The following is a 23,645-nucleotide window of genomic DNA, read 5'->3' as shown; positions in this document are numbered from 1 at the left end:
TTTGTGTTTTTCCTTATACACCTATATATTGGTTTACTGGCTGGTCCTCTTAACACATTTGGGATACTTGCTTCTCTTGGAAGAACACCATGATTACATAAAAATCTTGGTCTGAAATATTACGTAAAAATGGCTTAAAATAATAATTATTGAACTTTGTATACAATCCTCACAAATGTCGAACATGGATGAATTGCTGAAGTACATTTTAATGACTTGGGAAAATACAATAAAAACTGGTGATTAAAATATGCAGTATCTGAATTTTGATGGCCCAATTCGAGGCGAGACTTGGTCAAATCGTCACAAATAGAGATTGGTAAATTGCCATGCATGCGTGAAGAGGTCTTGATCTCAAAACTCATCCTTTGAAAATTTCTTAAAACCATTAGCCAATATGTATTTACTGGAGGTACCTTGTTCTGATTGCCTCATTGTGCTCGGTAGGGTTTTTCGTATGCTGGCGAAAATTGCCATGGCGTGCAATGAGGAGGAGTCAAGCAAGGTGGAAACAAACATACAATTGTAATGAGAGGTACATTATTGTACTAGGTGTGGCATGGAAAAAATCAATAAGCATCTTAGAAATAAACAATTACTGAATTTAAATATTTTTTCACTGCTATTCATTTGTGCAGATAATGCATTGAAAAGAAATCTTAGCTTTCATGTGTTAAGGATAAGAAAAATATAAATTAGGCGGTTGGTGTTTAAAGAGAATTATCCAAGGATGTCTGATATTTAAGTTCTTCATATGTAGAAATATTTCTTGTATTTAATTTATTTTAGCAGAGATTTTTTGTGTATGACTGCTATTTCATTTTGTAAATACCCAATTAGGCAATTCCCGTAGAATAACACTAAATGTCAAATTAGGTGACTACCATTCGATTATAAGATATTTAGAAACATTTTTAGTGTTGTACGTTCATTTCTTTCTGTGAATCAACTTGACCATTTGTTTTTTTCTCCATTCCTAGGAAAGAATTTTGTTGCTCGTACTATTTTTTTTGTACGGAGATTAGGGTGTTTACTCGTAATGAAAAAAAATTGTTACCGTTTATTATCAAGAAGTAAACAGAGTTGGCAATAGGGATCTTATGCAGCAAACCAATGCAATACTTGTAGAAAGAACATAATTCCAATATATGTTGAAAACTAAAGGAGCATTACTGACCATCTTTATTGGCTTTAATAATCTGGTCATTTCACAATCAATACTTTAAAACCGTTATGCTCAATATCTATTTGATCAAGGGAAAAGCTAACAGTCATATTTAAAATACCATACTAAAATTCTGATAACATTTATAGAAATAGTGATAATATACTAATTAGAGCAAAGGTAGTTTGGATTCAAGGAATTCAGGTGAGTTGATTGTATGGAGGCCATTGATATAACATCAAAGGAAATTAAATCTGTCTTTATGATAAGAAATTAAATTATTGTATAGGTTTTCATGTATGGAAATCTTATATTTCAGGAAGTGTCTGGTAACTTATCAGTGGAAAACAATGTCCCTGCTCAGAAGAAAGGTGCAAAGAGTGTGGAGACTGTGTACCAAAAAAAGACACAGTTGGAACACATTCTCTTGCGTCCAGATACCTATATAGGTAAGATGATTTAGAATTTTTGCTGTTATTTGTTTTATTACTGTAAGCGATGTAATGGGCTAAGTTTACGTTTACGTTAAGTTTATGCAACAGCATTGCTATTTGTCATATTAAATGTATTAATTTGAAGGTATTAAAGCTTCAAAATTTGTTCTCAATGCTCAGTATGGAAAATATTTTGCCTTGAAAAAGACAGGTACAATTTTTAAAAATCCTGTAGATGATGTTAACTCTAGCAAAGGGAAGCTAAGGACAATGGGTGTACTGTGCTAAAATCTTGCATTTAACAAAAGTTTAAAAGTAGTTCTCGGTAAGTATATTAGGAAAAATAAAAATTACTTAAAAAATTTTTGATATTTAACAAAAGTTTAGCTCCCCTGTCCCAGCACCATTTGCATAGTTGTGAATTTAAGATCTATTAGGATAGTGCTAAGAGTGATTTTGTTGTGCAGATGTGGGGAATGAGTAACTAAGAAATTTTAGGAATTATCCCAAATTAAATTAAAGTATATGTGCATGAATTCTTTTAATCAAGGTATTATATTTGCTATATGAAAAGATTTTTGTATAAGTACTGTACTTGTTCCAAGCTTTGTAAATATCCTTATTAATTTTGCAGGGTCTGTTGAGTTCGCTACAGAACAGATGTGGACTTATGACGTTGAAGAACAGAAGATTGTACAAAAGGAGATCAGCTATGTTCCTGGTTTATACAAAATATTCGATGAAATTCTTGTCAATGCAGCTGATAATAAGCAGAGGGATCCTAAGATGGACACCATTAAAATAGATATTGATGGGTAAGTTACAAATCATGTTATTTATAGACTTTTAAATGTAATTGTGTTTATCGAAAGTTATTTCCTGGCTATTCAAAAATTATTTTATAATGTTGCAGTGTAGATTAAATATCAATATAGTCACCAAGACTTAGGTCCTTTAAGTAACCTTTAGTTGACTATTTATGCATAACAAGGGAATGGTAAATGGCATCTTTCAAGTATTTTAAAGTAGGTGTTATAGCTAAGTAATGGCAATCTTAAACTTGAGGATATAAAAGTCAGTAAGCAAATATTTTCCTCAAGAGTCTAGGTCTTAACAAAACTGTTTGGTTATGTAAGTTTGATGTCTGTGATACAGAATTAATATTTTGAAGTTGGTGTATTCTATCTGACTATTAAATTAGGTATGGAAAGGATGATTTTATTTTCTATTTTTGTAGGAGTTTGATAAGGATTTCATTATTTTTTTTTTTTTTTCAGAGAAAACAATGTTATATCAGTCTACAATAATGGAAAAGGTATTCCTGTTGCCATGCATAAAGATGAAAAAATGTATGTGCCAACTATGATTTTTGGCCATTTGTTGACATCGTCCAACTACAATGATGAGGAGCAAAAGGTGACTGGTGGTCGTAATGGTTATGGTGCCAAGCTTTGCAACATTTTCAGCACCAAATTTACAGTTGAGACTGCCTCTGAAGAATATAAGAAGAATTTCAAACAAACTTGGGCCAATAATATGTCTAAGACCAGCGAACCTAAAATCAAACCTTTCTGCGGTGAAGATTATACAAAGATTACCTTTTCACCAGATCTTTCAAAGTTTAAAATGGATAGCTTGAATGCAGATATTATTAGCCTTCTGTCTAGAAGAGCATATGATATTGCAGCCTCTACTAGAGGTGTCAAGGTTTTTTTGAATGGGAAGCGTGTACCAATTAAGAGTTTCAAAGACTATGTTGATATGTTTTTGAAAGACAAAGTTGATGATGCAGACAACCCTGTTAAAGCAACCTATGAGACTGTTAATGACCGTTGGGAAGTGGCTGTGGCATTAAGTGACAAAGGATTTCAACAGATGTCCTTTGTAAACAGTATAGCCACAACAAAGGTAAGATAAAATTTCATTATTGTTCTTATTGGTAATTTGATATTTTTAACCTGTTCATTAGAATTATTTCCATAAAGGTGTTTGCTATATTTAAAAATAACTAATATTGCTCTCAGTGTTTATCACAACCCATTGTGCTTTCAGTTATTGTGTTAAAGTGATTTAGGGCTTGATTGAATTTGTGGGTACTTAATTGCGAAATTATACTAGAGAAGTAATCATGAAATTGCAATAAAAACTTCAGTAATTGTTTAATCCAAATTTAAAGATTAATTTTTGGTTCTTCCAAACTTACATCAGGGGACCCCTGCCAGATCTGATTAGTTCAAAGTATTTTCTTCTGTACACAGCAGTACACCCATGTTTTTTTTTATAGGGGTTTGAGGGTTGGAGTAGGTGGTGTGTCAGCTGAATGAAGGGAATGGTTCTGTAAATATGACTTACAGAAAGGGATTTGCAAATTTCATTTTACAGATTTCATTGCCACTTTTTTAAAGAGATATTTAGTGAGAAATTTTAGTGTTGTATAAAAGTAGGTGTGCATTTTCTAGACAGCACAATAGTACTGTAGGACTAATGTAAAATCAGCTATGATAAGAATGAAAAACAATATGAGTAAAGTTCAATAGGAGCAGCTAAGAAAAAGACTAGTTGTTGACTAGTGAGATATACCAGAGAAGAATGAAAAATATTGATTAAAGTAATGATGATACAGATGGAAAAATATACATGTTATTACAGGCTTACAAACCGTTTATGCATTCTATACAAAGTTATTTGCTAAAACTAGAAAATAAAATTTCATGAAAGTTAAGGGAAGAGTTCATTAGTAATGCTTGTATTATCAGAAGGCTTATTAACTTGAAGACTTACATGTCTACCTTCATTTCAAGGACGACTTACATGCTTGAAGTGGTTATCCTTTTTTGTATAAAAACTTTCTGGTCCAAAAAGAAGGATGTTGTTCAGATGGCGCTTGCGTCGTGGCGTGGGTGGTGTGGCGCTGGTGGTTGGCTAGGGCCTTTGTATCGGCCCATCCCTTTGACGAAGGAATTAACTAAATGGAAGACAACCTGTGAATTGTGGATTTCACGCGCCTTTGCTTTATACACGACACCCAAAAGGTGCTCGCGCGAGGGTTGTAACCTCAGCATTCCATGCTTTTATCTTTCTCTGGTATAATTGGAAGGTTTTATCAGAAAAGGTATATAAGAAGGACTCTTTTCACCGGGCACCACAGGTCTCTCCCCAGAAATAGATTTTTCCTTCATCAAAATCAATTTTTTACTGAGGAGAGATATATGTTGAGTTGATTAGGTGATGTAGCATTACCGGAAAACTTGAAAGTATGAGTAGGTGGGATCTTAATCTGTAAATGTTCAAATGTGTGTTTGATTTCATTTATTCATTTATTTTTTTTAGGGCATTTAGCTGGTAAATGCTCTTATGCCTGTTATATAATTTACTTTAGAATAATTAGATCTTTCTTTTTTTAGTATATTGAAATTATTACCTGTAATTTTTTAGTGGGTTGTACATGGTTTGATAGTTGTATACATTCTGAATTATTTGGTTAGCTAAAATAAGAATTTATTTATTAGTGAGATTTTTATATAGTAGTATTGAGCTAAATTATTTCTTTTAATTGCAGGGTGGTCGTCACATAGATTATGTAGCTGACTCTCTTGTTAAGAATCTCATTGAAAATTTGAAGAAGAAAAATAAGAGTGGTGTGCAGATTAAACCCTTCCAGGTAATGATTTATAACAAGACTCATGATACAAAGTGTTATTGTTCTATCCCAACCCCATTAATAATACATTGTGTTGCTTATATCTGTGGTTTTGGAAAGCTAGTCACACCAGACTTGTAATATTCTATAGCCTTATTCTTTTCAAATGTCATGTCATTCATGATGATTTTCTTTTTTTTTTATGTTCTCATATTTTGCATGTAGTGTCATTGCTAATTTTGGTAAGCTGAGTATATTGAGTACTGATGAAATAATCCCTCAATGCAGATATCTGCAGGGCTGTGTGGTAGCTGTAGGGAAACCCTATGGTGGATCTATTTGCAATGCCCCTAAACCTCAAGTTGCTCCCTCTAAAGCTCTCAATAACCAAATCTAGAGGTTTGTGCCCTGGAGGCATTATTCAGGAGGTAGTATGCCTGGGATTGTATGCATTCCCATCCTTCAGCCTGATCAGCTGAACTCTAGAAAAGTTCAGATTAATGTCAAGTAATTGCATGATGCAGCCTCATGTCCATGGGCTCCATGACAGACCACTGGATTCTCTCTGGCTTCATGCATGGAGGCAGGGAATCTATGGCAAAATTATGCCAAGGTAATTGAGCTTGGATCTTCTTTTGAAGTAACTAAAGGCACTTAGCTTCTTCTGATTGCAAATTTCATCATATCTCTAGTGTGTGAAGATAAGTTGTCTCTCTCAGCCTTCAAGGTTTGCTGGTTTTTCTTTTCTTGAGTAATGACTGGCTGTATTATAGACCTATTAGACCCATTGAAGCACTTGCGTCTAGCCTGTCCATAACCTGTGGCAAAATCATAATAATTGGAATCTAGCTCATGTATGGAAGTGTTTAATCAGAAGTACTTAAAACACCCATCTAAGGTTCCATCAAGGCTCTCTCTAGTAAGACTTCATGGAGGCTTTTGTTTTCCTGAATAGTAGGCGAGCTCAATGCATTTACAGGTTTTGTCACTCAAGTTGAATGTTTGACCTCGATGTCCGTTGCCCAGGACTTCATGGCTAAAAACCAAGGATCAGGTCTTTCCAAAATCATAACACTCTGATTTAGGATAACAAGGCAGAATGTCAATGAAAGAAAACTCATTAATTTTCCTTGTCAGGGCATTTGAGGGTGGACTTACAAAAGACTGAGCTAATCCCTTTTCTATCCATAATTTTCCTTAAAACATATTTGAAAAATTGGTCTGTTAAGATCACTATCTCTGGGGTTTGACAAGTGATCAGCTGGCCCTATATAGTTACTTGAAAATAGGACTTTGGCCCCAATTTTAGCTTTACATATCAAGTTTTAATGTTAACCTTCTTTCAGAGTACCTGATAGTTTGTATGCTTCATATTTGATGTATTTTTTATTGAGATTTTTATTAGAAGTTTATTGTTACTTTTGCAATGCATAAATTTTATCTCATACAATTCAAATTCTTTCAGATTAAGAATCATATGTGGCTGTTTGTGAACTGTTTGATTGTGAATCCAACATTTGACTCTCAGACAAAAGAAAACATGACTCTTCAGGCAAAGAGTTTTGGTTCTAAATGTGTTTTGTCTGAAAAATTTTTGACAGCCGTAACAAAATGTGGTATTGTTGAATCTGTAATGGCGTGGGCAAAATTTAAACAGCAAGCTCAGTTGCAAAAAGTGTGCACCTCCAAAAAACAGAATAAAATAAGAGGTAAGACAAACAATTTATTTTATTTGTTAATTTTATGGGTCTTATTGTTGGCTATTGTGATATTTTTAGCTTCTTAGATGCATAGATGATAGAAAGCATATAAAAATACTTGATGCATTCACACATGAACTTTGGACTAATTAGTCGTTTTGGAGGGGTTCTATAATTATTTGGAATTTCAATAAGCAATGGTTATATAAGGATTTGTTCCCACAATGGATATTCATAATTTTATCCACCTAATAGAAAGGACAAAGTCACCAGCAGTTTTATAGTTTTTCTCTACTTCCATTTATGTTAGAGTACTGATTTTTTCATATTTTGTATTTTATACAATTCCAGGATTGCCCAAATTAGAAGATGCCAATGATGCTGGAACTAGATACTCTTCAGATTGTACCCTAATTTTGACAGAGGGAGACTCAGCCAAAACTTTGGCTGTGGCTGGTCTTGGTGTTGTGGGCAGAGATAGATATGGTGTTTTCCCTCTAAGGGGTAAGTTTCATGAGTTACCTATTACATAAGGAATTGTAGGCAGAGATCAATAAATGACATTTTTTTGATCAGATTTAAGCAACATTATGCATTTTATGGTAATGGTGAGAAATTTATATGCTGTTTTAAGAGGAGCAAATAAAAAGTTAGCAGCCGAGTGTAAGCCGTAGGACAATATGCCACTAATGGTATTAAAATTGTTGTAAAACTCAATATTATAATACACAGCAGAAACTGTTGAAAATTGTAATTTTCAAAATTTCAATTGCCAATGGGAATTGAGGATTAACTTGAATTTCTATGTGCCTCTCATGATGTTCATACTGCTGCTTCTCTTGAAGCTCTGCTTTATTGACATCTACCCCTTAAAGTAAGATTTCCCATCTGCTTTTCATTTAATAGAATTATGCCCCTAGTAAAGTATTAGCATAATCTAGCAGCTAAAGGTATGAAGTAAAGCTCTAGTATGCCACAAAACCTTTGTCTCTTGTGCCGTATCGTTCTGACAATCCTTTATTCCAGTGGATAGGTTTCTTAGTGCATTAAAAGACCTTCCTCTAGATTTGTTAGTAACTACTCTGTAGACTAATTCAAGGAAATTATGTAATCATGATCTGTATTCTTTTGTCTCATGTTGGGGACAGTACATATTGTGATTATTATAACCATTGAGAGTGCAATGGCCTCAGTATTCCTCTCTTAGAAAAGTAGGTTTCTATAATTGCCGACCAAATTAAAAGTTCCATGTGGAAAATGGAACTAGCTTAAAATTTAGTTCAGTGGGAAATCTGGGGAAGACTGGGCTAGCTGATTGTAGCAGGGATGGTCATGACAACAACACGCATGCACTGAACTCCAGTACAGCCCTTGACCGATCAAGTTTTGATAGTAATGTGCTTCAAAGGCTCTATCTTTTGTGAAATTTCAGAAGGCAAGTGATTTCACTTGAATACGGTAATTTTAACTAACTGGACTTCCCAAATCACATCTGAAGGTAATACTCTTCCTCTTGCTTGAGGGTACACTCAGGCATACTATTCTATCTGATTTCTCATCCTCTTGTTTTGTTAAAGTTTTAATAGTTTATATAGGAGATATTTATTTTAATGTTGTTACTCTTCTTAGAATATTTTAGTTTTCCTTGTATCCTTTTCTCACTGGGCTATTTTCCCTGTTGGGGCCCCTGGGTTTATAGCATTCTGCTTTTCCAACTAGGGTTGTAGCTTAGCAAGTAATAATAATAATAATAATTCAGTAAGGATTCTAATGGTGCACGGCACATTACAGAGTTGAGATCCTATTATAGAACCTCAAATTATGTAATTACAAGACCGTTCTGCTAAACCTTGATATTGCGTCAATCTTAGCCACTCTTAGATAGCTATATTGCACAGCAGGAGATGAGTTGGTTGCCTGGATCTTGATATCCCTTTACTTGTTGATGTAAATGCTCTAAAGAAACCTTTTTTTTCTTGTGGATGACGTGGCATGTTTGATTTCCTTAGATTGGATTGAAATGTTTTTGCTATTTTCAACTGAAGTTTATTGGTTGCATAATTTTGTGCATGATTCAGATTTGTTGCCTCTAATAGAAGGTTGCTGTTCAAAACCGAACTTTTTAGTCAACCAATTTCAAAGGCGATTTATCCAAATCCATCCATGCTGCATCTAACCACATGGACGATGTCAGGAGACCAGAAATCTCCCAAATCAATCAATCAATCTAACTACCTGGAGGCTATCCATCATATTCTTGGGAACAAAAGGTTTTCACAGCCCTCTATATTGTCTATCATGGGTTTGTAAAGATAGTCTATCAATGAAATGCTTATTTTGATTGGAGAAAGTCTAGAAATGTATTAATGTTTCTTTATATGAAAGACTGTTTCATTCATTAAAGGATACAGATCCATGTTTAATTCTGTACTCAAGCATCTGGGAGGAACATAGAGAGAAGAGGTCCCCTTTTCTGTTTCATTTGTTTGATGTTGGCGACCCCCCAAAATTGGGGGAAGTGCCTTGGTATATCTATGTATGTAATTATGGGTTTTAGTATTGAAAGGTCTACAGTAGTTGGGTAAATATTTTATTTTTTTAGTTTTAGAGTGTTAATGTCATTGAAGCCAAACATCTAGAAAAGAAACAATATGCACATAAGGTGAGTATAGAAATAACAAATATTAAGATTCTTTTTGTTACTGCACAAATTATCTTTTTTAAACCTCATATCTTCTAATTATGAATAGAAATACAGTCATTCCTCAGTAAATATTTTGTGGTTAGTATTTTTCTATTTTAATCGTCTTTGTTTTGAGACAATAGGGGAAAAATGTGGATTTTAGAAAAATTCTGTCTACAGAATATGTTTAGTAATTGTTAATGTTAGTGTGATGATTTTTACTAGCTGTTGTAACCAGAAAAAAATGTGTATTACCTTGGGAATTCGTAACCTAGTAAAATGATGTTAGTCTTGTACATAATTGCTATTATAATATTAGTTTAAATGAATTGATAACACATGCCTAAATTCAGTATTTCCCCTAAGCCCATTGAAAGCCCACAATACAATTGATGGAATTATCACTTACAGTAGCTAAATAGTATTTGGATAAATCTTGGGGAGTTTTGTTATTACAGCTTAATGGTATTTGAAGGAGTTTTAATATGAATTATTTATTTACATTGCCAATATCTAAACACATTGATAATAGTTTTTTTTATGGAATACAGAATTTCAACTAGTTTCCGTTTTTCTTATTTTTCATAGGTAAGCTCTTGAATGTTCGAGAAGCATCCCACAAGCAAATTTTAGAGAATGCTGAAATCAACAACATTATCAAGATTCTAGGTCTTCAGTATAAAAAGAAATATGAAACTCCAGAGGATATGAAGACCCTGCGTTATGGTAAATTGATGATCATGACTGATCAGGATCAGGTATGTATGACATAGCAAGGAAATTTTTTCCTAATAGAGTACAGTTGGTGTTCCCTTTAATACTCCTTTTGTATATCGATTCATTTTTTGCAATATGTAGGCTACCATAAACCAACCCTACAAGTACAAATGCACTTATGGTCTAAGCAACCAGCAATGCTATTCTATCGTTTTTATGTTTTGAGACAAGACTTACATTGTGTACATGTACTGATTTGTACTATAGGGTATTTATCATCACAGGAGTATATAAATGTAGAATGTAATGGAATTTGATTGGTAAACCTTTAATGATTTAAAAAGTTGTGATATTTTTTATGACCCACTTTAATGTAGTGAAACTTCGATGCCTTTGAACTAGTTTTTATGACCCACTTGTATATAGTGTAACTTTTACACCATTGAACTTTCTTTGCACTCTTCAATTGTGATTATTTTTCCCATTTTACAGGATGGTTCACATATTAAAGGCCTACTGATAAATTTCATACATCATAATTGGCCATCGTTGATTCGGAATACATTTATGGAAGAGTTCATCACACCCATTGTTAAGGCAACTAAGAACAAGGAAGAACACCCATTCTATTCCCTTCCTGAGTTTGAAGAATGGAAAAAGGACACAGAAAACTGGCACACTTACAAGATAAAGTACTACAAAGGTATTTTTTTTCTGCCTATTGTGTATTAATGGAATGTGTGTATTTAGAAAGATTTAGTGTGTATTAGATTTTTTATTTAGGTAAATTGCCTTAGGAAGCATATTGTTGCCATGTTGTTATGGCCTTAGGAGCATAGTGGACCAGAATCAAACAATTTTTTTCTAATTTTTTACTTTATTCAAGTAACTCATTAACTAATAGGGATTCGTAATTTTACCTTTTATATTAATCTAAAAACACATCTTATACAATGGTTACTACACCGTCAAAGTTTCACTTATCATATATCAATGCCCCCCAATAAATTCAAAACTACTGTATGCTTGTTACTTGACTACAACCAAACACCAGCACTATAAACCAAAACATAAATGTATCATAAACACCACTCTGAAAATGTGAAGTTTCCGTAGATTTAAACTGCATCATGATGCTGTAATTATCTTAGTCAAATTTTATCAATATTTTTGTTTACTTTTGAATACAATCAGCTGATCTTAAGGTCCCGCTACCGTATCGAGAAATGCATACATATGAATAATGAGTATTGTTTATATAATTTCTAGATTTATTCAAAGTATGTTTGTAGTGAATATTACATCACGACCAATATGTTATAGGATATAGTTTTCATATAGTTGGTTTATAGCCATTATTATAAGTTATGTATTATATGAATACTCTCTCTAGACATTAGAAATTTTCGTTATCATTTCTCGATGTTTCGATTATGGGAATACTATTATTATTCGGTAACGCATCAAAAGGAAAACACGATTTGCTATTTGCCTTCCGCCATAACTGACGTCACCAGACATTTCTTTTCTTAAATTTACAGTGATCAGTACTGTTTTCATAACTGATAGAGACCACTGAAATAAGAAATATTTGTCCTGTTAGTGTACTTTCATTTGATAGATATCAATCTATCATCCGAGATGAAATGAGACTACAGTCAAATTTTTGCTAAATAGTACTTACAAGAACAGATACAGACCTACAAAATATTTTGTATCTTGATGTTTTGATACATGGAATGCTAATATTAATCATTAGCTTATTGGAAGGAAATCACTCCGTTGCCCACCTCCCGTTACGCTGAAAGTACGTCACCAGACATATGAACTCGACAGATATTTTTTATCTATTATTTCTAACAAAATATTTGAACCATTAGTAAACTATTTCCGACAAACTTGTGATATCTTCATAGTGAAAAAATTGATCATAATCGAACATCGTAAGTAGACGACATCCTGTATGACTGCATTAAAACAAATCATATCAAAAGATGTTACAATTTTAAAAGCACTGATCAACATCCTTACAAAAGTGCTAAATCAATCACTTTTGAATCCTTTACATAAACAGGTGCAATTCTCAGCAGTATTGATGCACTGCACAATACTGTATATTCATATGATTGTTATTCCAAAGGGGCAGTCATAAATGTTTTCACATATTGCACCAATTTTTTTACTTGACTCAGTACTCACACAAACATGTAAAACCTTTGGATTGTTCTGGCAATATCCAAAAAGTCTTCAGTTCACTATATTACAAATACTAATGTGCAGTGCTTGGTCCACTCCCGCAAATACTGGTTGGTCTCCAGAAGAGGGAAATGTCGCGTACAACATTGTATAAACAACATATCTGTAAACAAAGACAAATATGAGAAGCGTGCAAAAAAAAAAAAAAAAATACTAGTTTTACAAATCATAGTTATGAATGTCTTAATTTGTGGTGGTGCTGGTTTTAAGATCATCTCAAGGTTTAAGATAAGGAAGTAAAAGTGATAGAGAGTGAATGCTGTATGAATGCATCATATTATGTTTATTGGGTGCTCCTATACTTTGGATCCTGTCACAATTATTTGTCTCCATTATGTGGTATTTGGAATTCTAAAATTCAAGGGATTTTAGATATGGTTGACATTAGGTGTAATTGTGACCAAATTCCTTTGGTATTTTATGTAACTTTAAACCTTGGGCTACAGTATGAGAGATGGACATCATATTTGTTATGCATACTCTATTAATGAAAAGGCTTTTCTTAAGAGACTGGGGTTCGTGAATTTGTGGCCTTGACTAAGACCTTCGTTGAAACTTGAGGAGAATTTGAGTTTATTCTGCTTAACCTAAAGGAAATGAGGTAAATCCAACTGCCCATAGGTAAATAGGCTAATACATACTTGCAATAATGATGAGCAGGTTAACAGGAATTTAGTTTAACCAGCCTTGCCTAAAGAAAGGAATTTAATCTTATTGAGCCATTATAAAGAATGAAGTAATCTGATGCTAGTAATTGAGGTCGGAAACTAAATAGTGGAGTAGTTTGTATAGTCTATGGATAATATTCAGAATATTCTTTCTTGTAAATATTTGCCTCTATTTGGTAAAGAAGAAAGCATCTACAGTCTAACGTGTCAGTTTTAGTACCCATTTTGTTTACAGATTAAGCCTGTGATAATGGAAAAATATTCTCTTTATATTGATAATTCTTCCGTGGACTTAGACTCTAACATAAATTTAGGTGAAAAAGTATTTAGGAAACATTTTAGAATATTTTCAGTATTTAGATTGAGCTGTATTAAAAATACTTTCTGTACTTGAAAAACGACATTTGTTTTTTTGTCTTGTAAGACAGTTTTATAGGTTCTCTTTTTATGATAAAATGTGTCTTGAACACAAGTGACTTACTCAAGTGTTATGTATTACACAAATCCAGGTTACATATTCTACAACTTGAATGACATGGTTACATTCTAATCAATTTCCTTGGCCATGTAATGTTTATCACTGATTAACGAAATCGAAGTGGATGCTTAGTGGTTAACTCTGTTGGATTGAAACAGAAGTATGAGGTTCATATCATCTGCATGGCAGTATAAGTAGGGACCCAATGTTTATCAAAATTAATTTAGTTACAACTAGAGATGATAGCCCAGTTTAGAGTGGACCCTGATAGACCAACAACAATCAACTGACTTTCAAATTTTATTCCTTCCTGTTTACCATACCAAAATCCTTTCCATGATAACAAAATACAGAGGAATTTTGCAAGAGCGATGTCAGTGTTCTTGAAAGAAACTCTGAGAGCTTAGTTCTTTCTCCAGCATTTTAAAGTTGCACTTTTGTGGTACCAAAAGCTCCAATGTGCTGTGAGACAGGATGTTTTTGATAAGGTTTATACTTCTAGATGATTTTCTATAGTTAAGGTTATCAATTTGACTGGAGATTCAAAGAAAAATTAGGTGTTTTATTGATCAGTATATAGGATATTCAAAGGTTTAAAATTTCATTGTATTCACTAAAATTCTTGAAAATACCTCAGATTTCTGCTTCAGGTATTTTTTTTTTTAATTAACATTGCAGGATACAAAAATTTTAGTTTAGGAATGGGTCTGCAAGAATTCACAAATGAGGAACGTGGCAAAGAACAAAATTACCTATTTCCCTGGTTGTTGGTTAGGTCTTGGTAACAACCAAGTCTCTTTTCCAAGACCAAAGGGATTGTATAAATTGTAGGAATGCTAGAAGATTCTAAGATCCAAATTCCCTCATTTTGTACTATATTGGGGGAAAGATGTTGGATGAAGTTCTTTTTTTATTTTGAATGTCAAGAAATTTATCATTTCCTTCTCAGTTCTTAATGGGGAATAGCAGTAATTATAGTTTTTTTTGTTTTTGTTTTTTTTTTTGTAGAAATGTCAATTTGGAAATATATATATTAATTTTCCTCTGTTTTATACAGTATTTAGGAATGACAGTAGCTCCAAAGTTTTCTGCTCATGGTAGTAAAATTAAAAAACCCTAAAGTGAACCAGCATTGATATTTTAAAATACAGTACTGCTGTTTGTGGCTCAGGCCCTTTCTTTGTAAAAAAAAAAAAAAAAATTGGGCTTGTTTTGCATAATTATTGGACAATTTTTTTAGATTTACCTTTTTAAGTATAAAACTGTGATACATACGACAGTGGTGCTTGATATTTACAGGCTTAATAGGTAGTTGGAAAGTTGGACGGGAAGAATATTGGTGATGAGGATTTTATATATTCAAAATTTAGTTGAGAAAGAGCTATTTGATTTTTGAAGATTGGAGATATTAACTATAAAGTAAGAAGAGAATTGGTTGATTTCTCTTGGAAGTCTCAATGAATTAATTACTGTATCTATATATTATAAAATTTTATAGGTTTGGGTACCTCCACTTCAAAGGAGGCAAAAGAATATTTCCAAGATATGGCCAGGCACAGGATTCGCTTCAGTTACGCTGGTGCTCAGGATGACCATTCTATAACTATGGTAAGTTTCGAGCATTATTTTGACGATTTATATAATTATCATATGTTGTTCTCTATCAACTTGTTTTTTCTTGAATCCATTCTTTTTTTCCAGTTATGGAATCTCTTATTACCAGCTCTTACTTTTAAGATATAGTAATACCCTTCTTGTTGGTTCCATCTTCACGTTGCTCAGCCCTAAGTATTGAATGCAATTTTTTTTTTAATGATTGGTTTGGGTTTTAAGGATCTAGAGATATACAATAACATATAATAGTAATAAGTTTGTCATCAATTATTACAAAAATATTCAAATTGTCAATGTTTACATCATAAGATAATAATTAAGTTCTGCATTCTATATTACTGTACTTATGGAAGTTTGTTAATGTAGGTATGTTTTTTTTTTTATTCATAAAAATGACAGCTGGTTACAAATACTGTGTAGCATGAATATAATTAAGGAGAAAGCATGTTTGTAGAGTTAACTATATACCTAGTACTACATACAGGATGATACAATCTGGAAGATCTTAATACAATGGATGAATAGAATTATGAAAAATCTAAAGCAACATGCATAAAGAGCCAACTGAGTTGCTGTGGCAGATATTGATATCCAGATCAGGAATAAGGGATTTAATAGACAGCAAGTTTCTATCTAAAAAGTCTAGATTAGAGTCTGCAAAGACCCGAAAGGTGAACACTACCATACTTGAATAGGTAGAAAGGGAGAATTTAAAAATTTTTGCAGTAAGCCAGTGTTTTATGAAATTAAAGAGAAGACAATCTGAATTTGCATCTCAAAAAAGTAAATTTGCAATTCATAATCACACCCGGAGAATTTTATGCGAGTTGTATAAAGATAGAGATATTGTCAATGCAAAGATCTGGATGTTTAGGAGACAGTGTCCTCAACTTAGAATTATACTTCAATTTGGTTAAGAGTTCAATTTCATGGTCCTTAATTTGCACCGTGCACCAATTTTAGGTAGATCTCTATTAAGGGATTCAGTGACTATTGGTCTACATCCAGGAGATAGAATCAATGCAGAGAGTAGAATCATCTGCATATGCAATGTGTTTTTCTCTACAAAATCACTTATCACGCATATATAATATGAAAAGTAATTTGCTGAGAATCTTTCCCTTTGAAAAGAAGGTCCTCATGATTACCATGGTCAAAGGAAGCACTGAATTCAAGGCCAATTATATAAAATTTGTTAGTATGTACTAAAAACTAAAATTTTAAAACATTTAAGTTTACTTTATTATAAGCAGTAAATTTTTTGGAAATGTGTCCCTTGATCTCAATTAAGGGATATCTGTACAGCTTTGGAGATTGTAAGAAGAGCATCACAAGCTCCAATGCCTATACGAAAGCTAAGCTACAAATTAGGGAACATGCAATTACCTTCAGCGTACGTCTTTTGCCAAAAGATGTTAAAAAACTTGAGGTAATATGTGAGATATGGAAAGTGGGCTGTAATCAGCAGGGTTAGGGTTACCACAAATACATATACCAAATGGAGTAACATTACCAAATTCCCAACAATTACAAGAAGAACCTCTTTCTGCTCCTGTTGGTCTCAGGTTTGTATGGAGTAGAAAAACACAAATTGGTTAAAATCTTGGTGAAACTTTGTATTCCGGAAAGTAGTACTATGCTTGTTCCACATTATTTTTTATATATACTAATGGGATGCTTTCATTATGAATATTCTGCAATCTCTATACTTCATCTAGATTTAGGTTCTCTCGATTAGCCTTGATACCTATTTCTCAGTCGTGCCACAATCTCCCATTTTCTTTCATTTTATGTCAAACATTGGAGATCTTGTAGTACTCCATGTACTGTATAGTTTTCATTCATGCCTATTTTTCTTGGTTACCTTTTGTAATCATTACATGGAACTAATATCTTTCCTAAAAGCATCTACATGAGTACGTTTCTAAGTATTTTTTATGGGGTTCTTTTTTAGTCTTACATTTTGTTTTCTCATTTTTTGTTTTGGGGACTTGCATTTTATAGAAATAATGCCCATTGTGTCTATTTTCATCAGTTTTTCTTGTGATTGTAATAGCAGAGCTGTTCACAGAATAATGTGAAAAATGTTCTACTTTTATTCCAGGCATTTAGCAAGAAAGCTGTTGACCAACGGAAAGAATGGCTGACTGGCTGGATGGAAGAATGTAAACGTCGCAAAGAGCTAGGTCTCCCAGAAGTATATTTGTATGAAAAGAATACAAAAGCAGTTTCTTACTCAGATTTTGTCAACAAGGAATTGGTTCTCTTTTCAAACTGTGACAATGAAAGATCTATTCCTTGTTTAGTGGATGGATTGAAACCAGGTCAAAGAAAGGTAAATTTGAAGTCAAATTTTGTTTTATTTATATTTGTATTTTATGTGACACTTTACGGAGACTGATTTAGAAAAACCTTCCTCTCAATCACAAATGTATTTGAAACGATTTCAGTACAATTATTAGCCTATTTTGTGGTTATGAAAGTGTCCAGTGGTTCGATCCCTTTTAAAGAAATGACGATTGACTGCAGACACCTCTGCTCCTTGGGCTATGTGAATGGCCAGGTTTCAAACAGTCAGTACAACCATTTTTTTTTTAGTGTTCTGATCTTATATAATTAATGTCTGTTTGTTCTTTTTATAGATTTCTGGTCTGTAAGGATAACCACTATTTGACAGTTGATAATACCACCAACTGGTTTCTTGGATGTTTGATTCTCAGTGTCATAAAAGTATTTTACACATACAGAGGAAAGGAGCTAATCTGGATGTGCAAAGATTTTTTTCTCTTACCAGATTTTCAATTGCTGTTAATTTATTTTTCGTGGTACCGATTCTAAACTCAAATACCCTTCGTAGCACTACAGTCAAATTGCAAATGCTATTTCCCTAGATTATACTAACCAACATCCTGTCTTGTAACTAGTCTCTCACTCGTTTTTACAATGCTATCAAGTAGGCAGGTGATATTTCAGTTTGTGTTATGTCATTGCCATTTAGATATGCAAGGAGTTTTTTAATCACACTGTTTCTGCACATTTGTTTATTACTCATTTGCAATGTCATTGCTTTTCAAGCTCCCCCCAAGGTCTCGCTAATGAAACATTCTTGTGTTTTAGCTTCTTGAATAGCTTGTGGGATCTTATTTCTTCTGTCCTCATCAATTTTACCTGTAGAGGTTGATCTTTTTTCATCTCTGCGTAACTTAGTTGTTAAATAGAAGCATGCAACACTCACGATGAGCCTTTTTTTTTTTTTTTTTTTTTTCCTTTTTTTCTCTTTCTCTCTCAAGGTTTCTTATATCACACCACCTTCATCAAGTCTTGTTGGATCTCAACTTAATTTCCAGTACTTTGAATGAAACAGGAATATTCTTTTCCAAGTTTATATATCCATGAATTTCTTTTCTGGCAGATTTGGCTTGGGTGTCTTTAGATCTTTTTTAACTTCCTGATATAGACAACACTTGGTCCAATCATTGTTTCATGAATTTCCCGTAAAACTGACGTCTATGGTCAGTATGTATGGGATACAACTAGGTTCTTGCACTGTGCAATCGTTCATCCTGTTTCATAGGATCTGTCTTTACACCATCTAAATAAATAAAACATTTATTTTTGGCCCTGTCCAATCTGTTGCGGCTGTCTAACTGATTTGGGGGTTGGACAGTGTTTGAGATGCTAGTAGATTGTTGCAGTACATTTCCTACTTAACTGACACTGAACCCCAAGCTGAGTTTCACTTCACTGATGTCGCCTTTGTGCCTCGCTAGGGCCCGACAATCACTCCTTCACGAAGTTCATCAACTTAATTTACTTGAAAGGTGTGGACCTAGATGTACTCATTCACAGGCAGAGACCTTGTATGCTACCTTCTACTTTATCTCACGGGCCATCAGGGTTAGTACAGATCTAAAATGAGAAAATTAGAAAAATTTGTTAGTATCCTTTAGCAAAAGAAAGAATTTGAAATCTATATATCAGTACTTTGTAAGCAGTAAATTTTTTGGGGAAAATGTGTCTAAGTGGTTTTTAAACAAAATTCTTTTTCTTTATCCTTGAAAACTGTTATACATATCTAGATCATGCAACACGGACCACTACAAATAATTCTAAGCAAAAAATTAACTTTAGGTGGCTAATTTAAGGGTCATATTTGAAAATGGCTGCCATCTTTGATTTTCAATTGGCCAATCTTCTAAGTTTGATTAGTTTGACAAGGGGAATGTGTCAAATTTTATGCTTATATTATTTCCATGATGATTTGTTATCTCCATTATATGATTCAGGAAAACTAGATTTATTTTATTTGGTCAGAAAGGTGGTGACTAGGAATTTGCAAGGACAAGTGTGAATGGTATGTGTTGGTGTAAAATTTTTTATTAATAAATTGTACCTTCAAAATTTATTTCCAATCTAGTCCAGTCAAAATCTGAGTTTATTTAAACTGGCATTGAAATTTTATTGTTGTTAGTTTGTCGTAGAACAAACCTTCAAAGGATGAATGAATTTGATATGGGAGAGATTTAGATTAAGTAACTTTGTATAGTAAGTGGTTAATTAAGCAAGTAATCTTTCATTACTGTACTATAAAATGCTATATTTTTGCTTATAAAAAATGCTAGTGGTTTTACAGAATTTTATTTTAGTCAGTGCAAGAAACAATTAGGTATTTAAACCATTGACTAATGAAGTTATCCTTTGTGTAGTTTATTGGTTATTGAAGTATTTATCTGGTTTTTTTTTATCTGTTTCTCCATATGAAAGTTATTTATATCTTATATATCCTTTTTTATAGGTGATGTATACATGCATGAAGAGGAATGATAAACGGGAAGTGAAGGTAGCCCAGCTTGCAGGTTCTGTAGCAGAGCACTCTGCATACCATCATGGTGAAACATCGTTGATGTCGACCATTATTAATTTGGCACAGAACTTTGTAGGATCAAATAACATTAATTTGTTGCAACCAATTGGTCAATTTGGTACAAGACTTCAAGGAGGCAAAGATGCTGCAAGCCCTCGATATATTTTCACCAAACTAAGGTACTGTATTTACTGTACAGAAAAACACATTTTCATGATATTGTAGGAGAGTTGTTGATGGATTTATAAATAGTATCCATGATTGAAAGGTCAATAGCAGTGTCTTTAAAAAGTTTTTTTTACAATACATTTTGGGTTAAATGTGTTAGGTATATTATTGGTGTTCTCTCATATGAATATTAGGCAATGTTAGTATAAGATGAGGTTCTTTTTTGTATTATCTGTATCTCTTAGACAATTAAAATTTTTTTTGTATTTGCTAGGAATATGTGACTTTTTGGGGAAATAAAATGTGTACTAAGAAGATTGTCCTTGAATCTAGTGTTACTGTAGGAAAGTTTACTGTAAATATCATACATTAATAAGCAACTCGTTTCATTAATATTTAGGTGTATTTATTTTACAATTTTTTTTTTTAATATGAGATCAAGATTATTTGCAGGATTAGTTGGGAGCCTTTCACATCTTTGCTTTAAGTATAAAAAACATTTCTAAAATGAAATTTGTAATGTAATGTTTTTATATTTAGGTTTTAAAATTGTAACTTTTAATGGTAATAAGTTCAAATGAACTACAGCTGAAGGTATAACTGTTTAGGAAACTTATGATGTCATCCCTTTCATTTGACACCAAATATTACTTATTTCTATCAACTTTGAAAATCCACTTATGAGAATCATTCATTCAAGTGCACCACTATAATCTCCTCTCCCTATTGTTTTACGTGACACCCAACATGCCATTTTCTGTAAACTTTTAGTGGATTGTTTTTTTTAATTAATTACTAATCAACAAAATTAAACACAAGGCTCAGAGCATTGAGGTAGGTATTTTTCAAGTATACAATATGCATACCAAGTTTCTGATAGATTGATTATTAAGAGAGTAGAATTTTGAAATTAGTACATTATAAATGATTAATTACAAAATAAATTAATAATGATACACACGGAACTTCACCCTGATCCAACGCTTATTAACAGGGTTGTCTAAATTTTATTGTTTTTCACTCTTAATTTATTGCTAATTAGGGCGATAGAATTTTGGAAAAACACTCAAGAGGTTTCATAGATACTGATCCTTAAAATGTACCTACCAAGTGTCCTGATTATTAGTTCACGAATATCGTAGTAGGCAAAAAATTATAGTGTACACCAAGAACGACGTGAGTAGCGGCTTTACAGGCCTTAAGTGTGTAAAAATCTAATTATAGTTGGACCATGACATTCTCGGGGTTAAGCAACAGACTCCAGGGAATGTTGAAAATCCGTAAAGGGTTGCTACTCTCCAAAATGACACGCCCCGACCCTTTATTTACTTATTTAATTAGAAAAACAAATTGGGATTTATGTATTACTGTATGTATCACCAAATACAGAACAACACTTATAGAAAAGTTTTTAGTAGTTTGAATGCATTGCATGATGATTTGTATTTGGTTACACTAATTTTATGCATTTTTTTTTCCAAATGAGGTGCATTCACAATTATGTAAGAGGGAATTCAGCTTTACTGAAAATGCATAAAAGCATTGAGAAATATGAGATCAAATTAAATACAGCATATTTGTCATAGGAGAAGTGTAGACTGATGCTGATAAAGAGAATTTTCAAGCTCTTGTCTAATGCCGAGTTGGGTTTAGTGTTTCTTATCAAGGCCTTTTCAGTTACGTGTAACAGTATATAATTGTAGTGATCCCATAAATAATATGTCTTTTCACCAGTAATCATATTTGTAGAATTTTTAACCATAGATATATTGAAAGCTAACTATTCTTATCAATAGAATACAATATACGGGAGGAAATAAATGCATGGAGAATCTAAGATATATCGCAGATTTTAAAGTTTTTATGTTGAAAAAAAAAAATGCATTTTTTATATAACTATCATCCATCCATATACCAAGGCACTTCCCCCAATTTTGGGGGGTAGCCGACATCAACAAAGAAACAAAACAAAAAGGGGACTACTCTCTACGTTCCTCCAGCCTAACCAGGGACTCAGCCGAGTTCAGCTGGTACTGCTAGGGTGCCACAGCCCAACCTCCCACAATTCCACCACAGATGAAGCTTCATAATGCTGAATCCCCTACTGCTGCTACCTCCGCGGTCATCTAAGGCACCGGAGGAAGCAGCAGGGCCTACCGGAACTGCGTCACAATCGCTCGCCATTCATTCCTATTTCTAGCACGCTCTCTTGCCTCTCTCACATCTATCCTCCTATCACCCAGAGCTTTCTTCACACCATCCATCCACCCAAACCTTGGCCTTCCTCTTGTACTTCTCCCATCAACTCTTGCATTCATCACCTTCTTTAGCAGACAGCCATTTTCCATTCTCTCAACATGGCCAAACCCCCTCAACACATTCATATCCACTCTAGCCGCTAACTCATTTCTTACACCCGTTCTCACCCTCACCACTTCGTTCCTAACCCTATATACTCGAGATACACCAGCCATACTCCTTAGACACTTCATCTCAAACACATTCAATTTCTGTCTCTCCATCACTTTCATTCCCCACAACTCCGATCCATACATCACAGTTGGTACAATCACTTTCTCATATAGAACTATCTTTACATTCATGCCCAACCCTCTAGTTTTTACTACTCCCTTAACTGCCCCCAACACTTTGCATCCTTCATTCACTCTCTGACGTACATCTGCTTCCATTCCACCATTTGCTGCAACAACAGACCCCAAGTACTTAAACTGATCCACCTCCTCAAGTAACTCTCCATTCAACATGACATTCAACCTTGCAGCACCTTCCCTTCTCGTACTCTTACCCACATTAACTCTCAACTTCCTTCTCTCACACACCCTTCCAAATTCTGTCACTAGTCGGTCAAGCTTCTCTTCTGTGTCTGCTACCAGTACAGTATCATCCGCAAATAACAACTGATTTACCTCCCATTCATGATCATTTTCGTCTACCAGTTTTAATCCTCGTCCAAGCACTCTAGCATTCACCTCTCTCACCACTCCATCAACATACAAGTTAAACAACCACGGCGACATCACATCAAAGAGAATAACTATCATGACATCCTTTTTTTTGTATATAAAGTAAGCTCTCGTATTATGCTAGTGTTGGGTTACAGAGACAATTGTGATGGGAAAAATCCTGAAAGCGTGTTGCCCTAGGGTGGGATAACTCCTAATCCAACCTAACAACTCACTGCCATTGCCACTAAGTACTGCCTAATATTGTTTTTTACAGTATAGTTGTTCCTATCTA

General features: G+C 33.5%; 1 protein-coding gene across 3 annotated transcripts in view; it reads left to right on the top strand.

The window, feature by feature from the left end:
- Positions 1-23,645, top strand: part of Top2 (topoisomerase 2) — an 88,377-nt gene that overhangs the window by 9,417 nt on the left and 55,315 nt on the right. For all 3 annotated transcript variants that reach the window (XM_068380353.1, XM_068380354.1, XM_068380352.1), the window contains exons 2-12: positions 1,485-1,614; positions 2,234-2,414; positions 2,877-3,507; positions 5,159-5,260; positions 6,705-6,948; positions 7,291-7,443; positions 10,211-10,380; positions 10,832-11,042; positions 15,240-15,349; positions 17,460-17,690; positions 20,151-20,398. In XM_068380353.1, coding sequence (XP_068236454.1) covers positions 1,485-1,614; positions 2,234-2,414; positions 2,877-3,507; positions 5,159-5,260; positions 6,705-6,948; positions 7,291-7,443; positions 10,211-10,380; positions 10,832-11,042; positions 15,240-15,349; positions 17,460-17,690; positions 20,151-20,398 — 2,411 coding nt within the window. The remainder of the gene's footprint in view (positions 1-1,484; positions 1,615-2,233; positions 2,415-2,876; positions 3,508-5,158; positions 5,261-6,704; positions 6,949-7,290; positions 7,444-10,210; positions 10,381-10,831; positions 11,043-15,239; positions 15,350-17,459; positions 17,691-20,150; positions 20,399-23,645) is intronic.

This window comes from Palaemon carinicauda, chromosome 9 (assembly GCF_036898095.1).
Source record: "Palaemon carinicauda isolate YSFRI2023 chromosome 9, ASM3689809v2, whole genome shotgun sequence".
Lineage (NCBI taxonomy): Eukaryota > Metazoa > Arthropoda > Malacostraca > Decapoda > Palaemonidae > Palaemon > Palaemon carinicauda.
The sequence above is the reverse complement of the archived record's forward strand: the minus strand, read 5'-3'. Positions and strand labels throughout refer to the sequence as shown.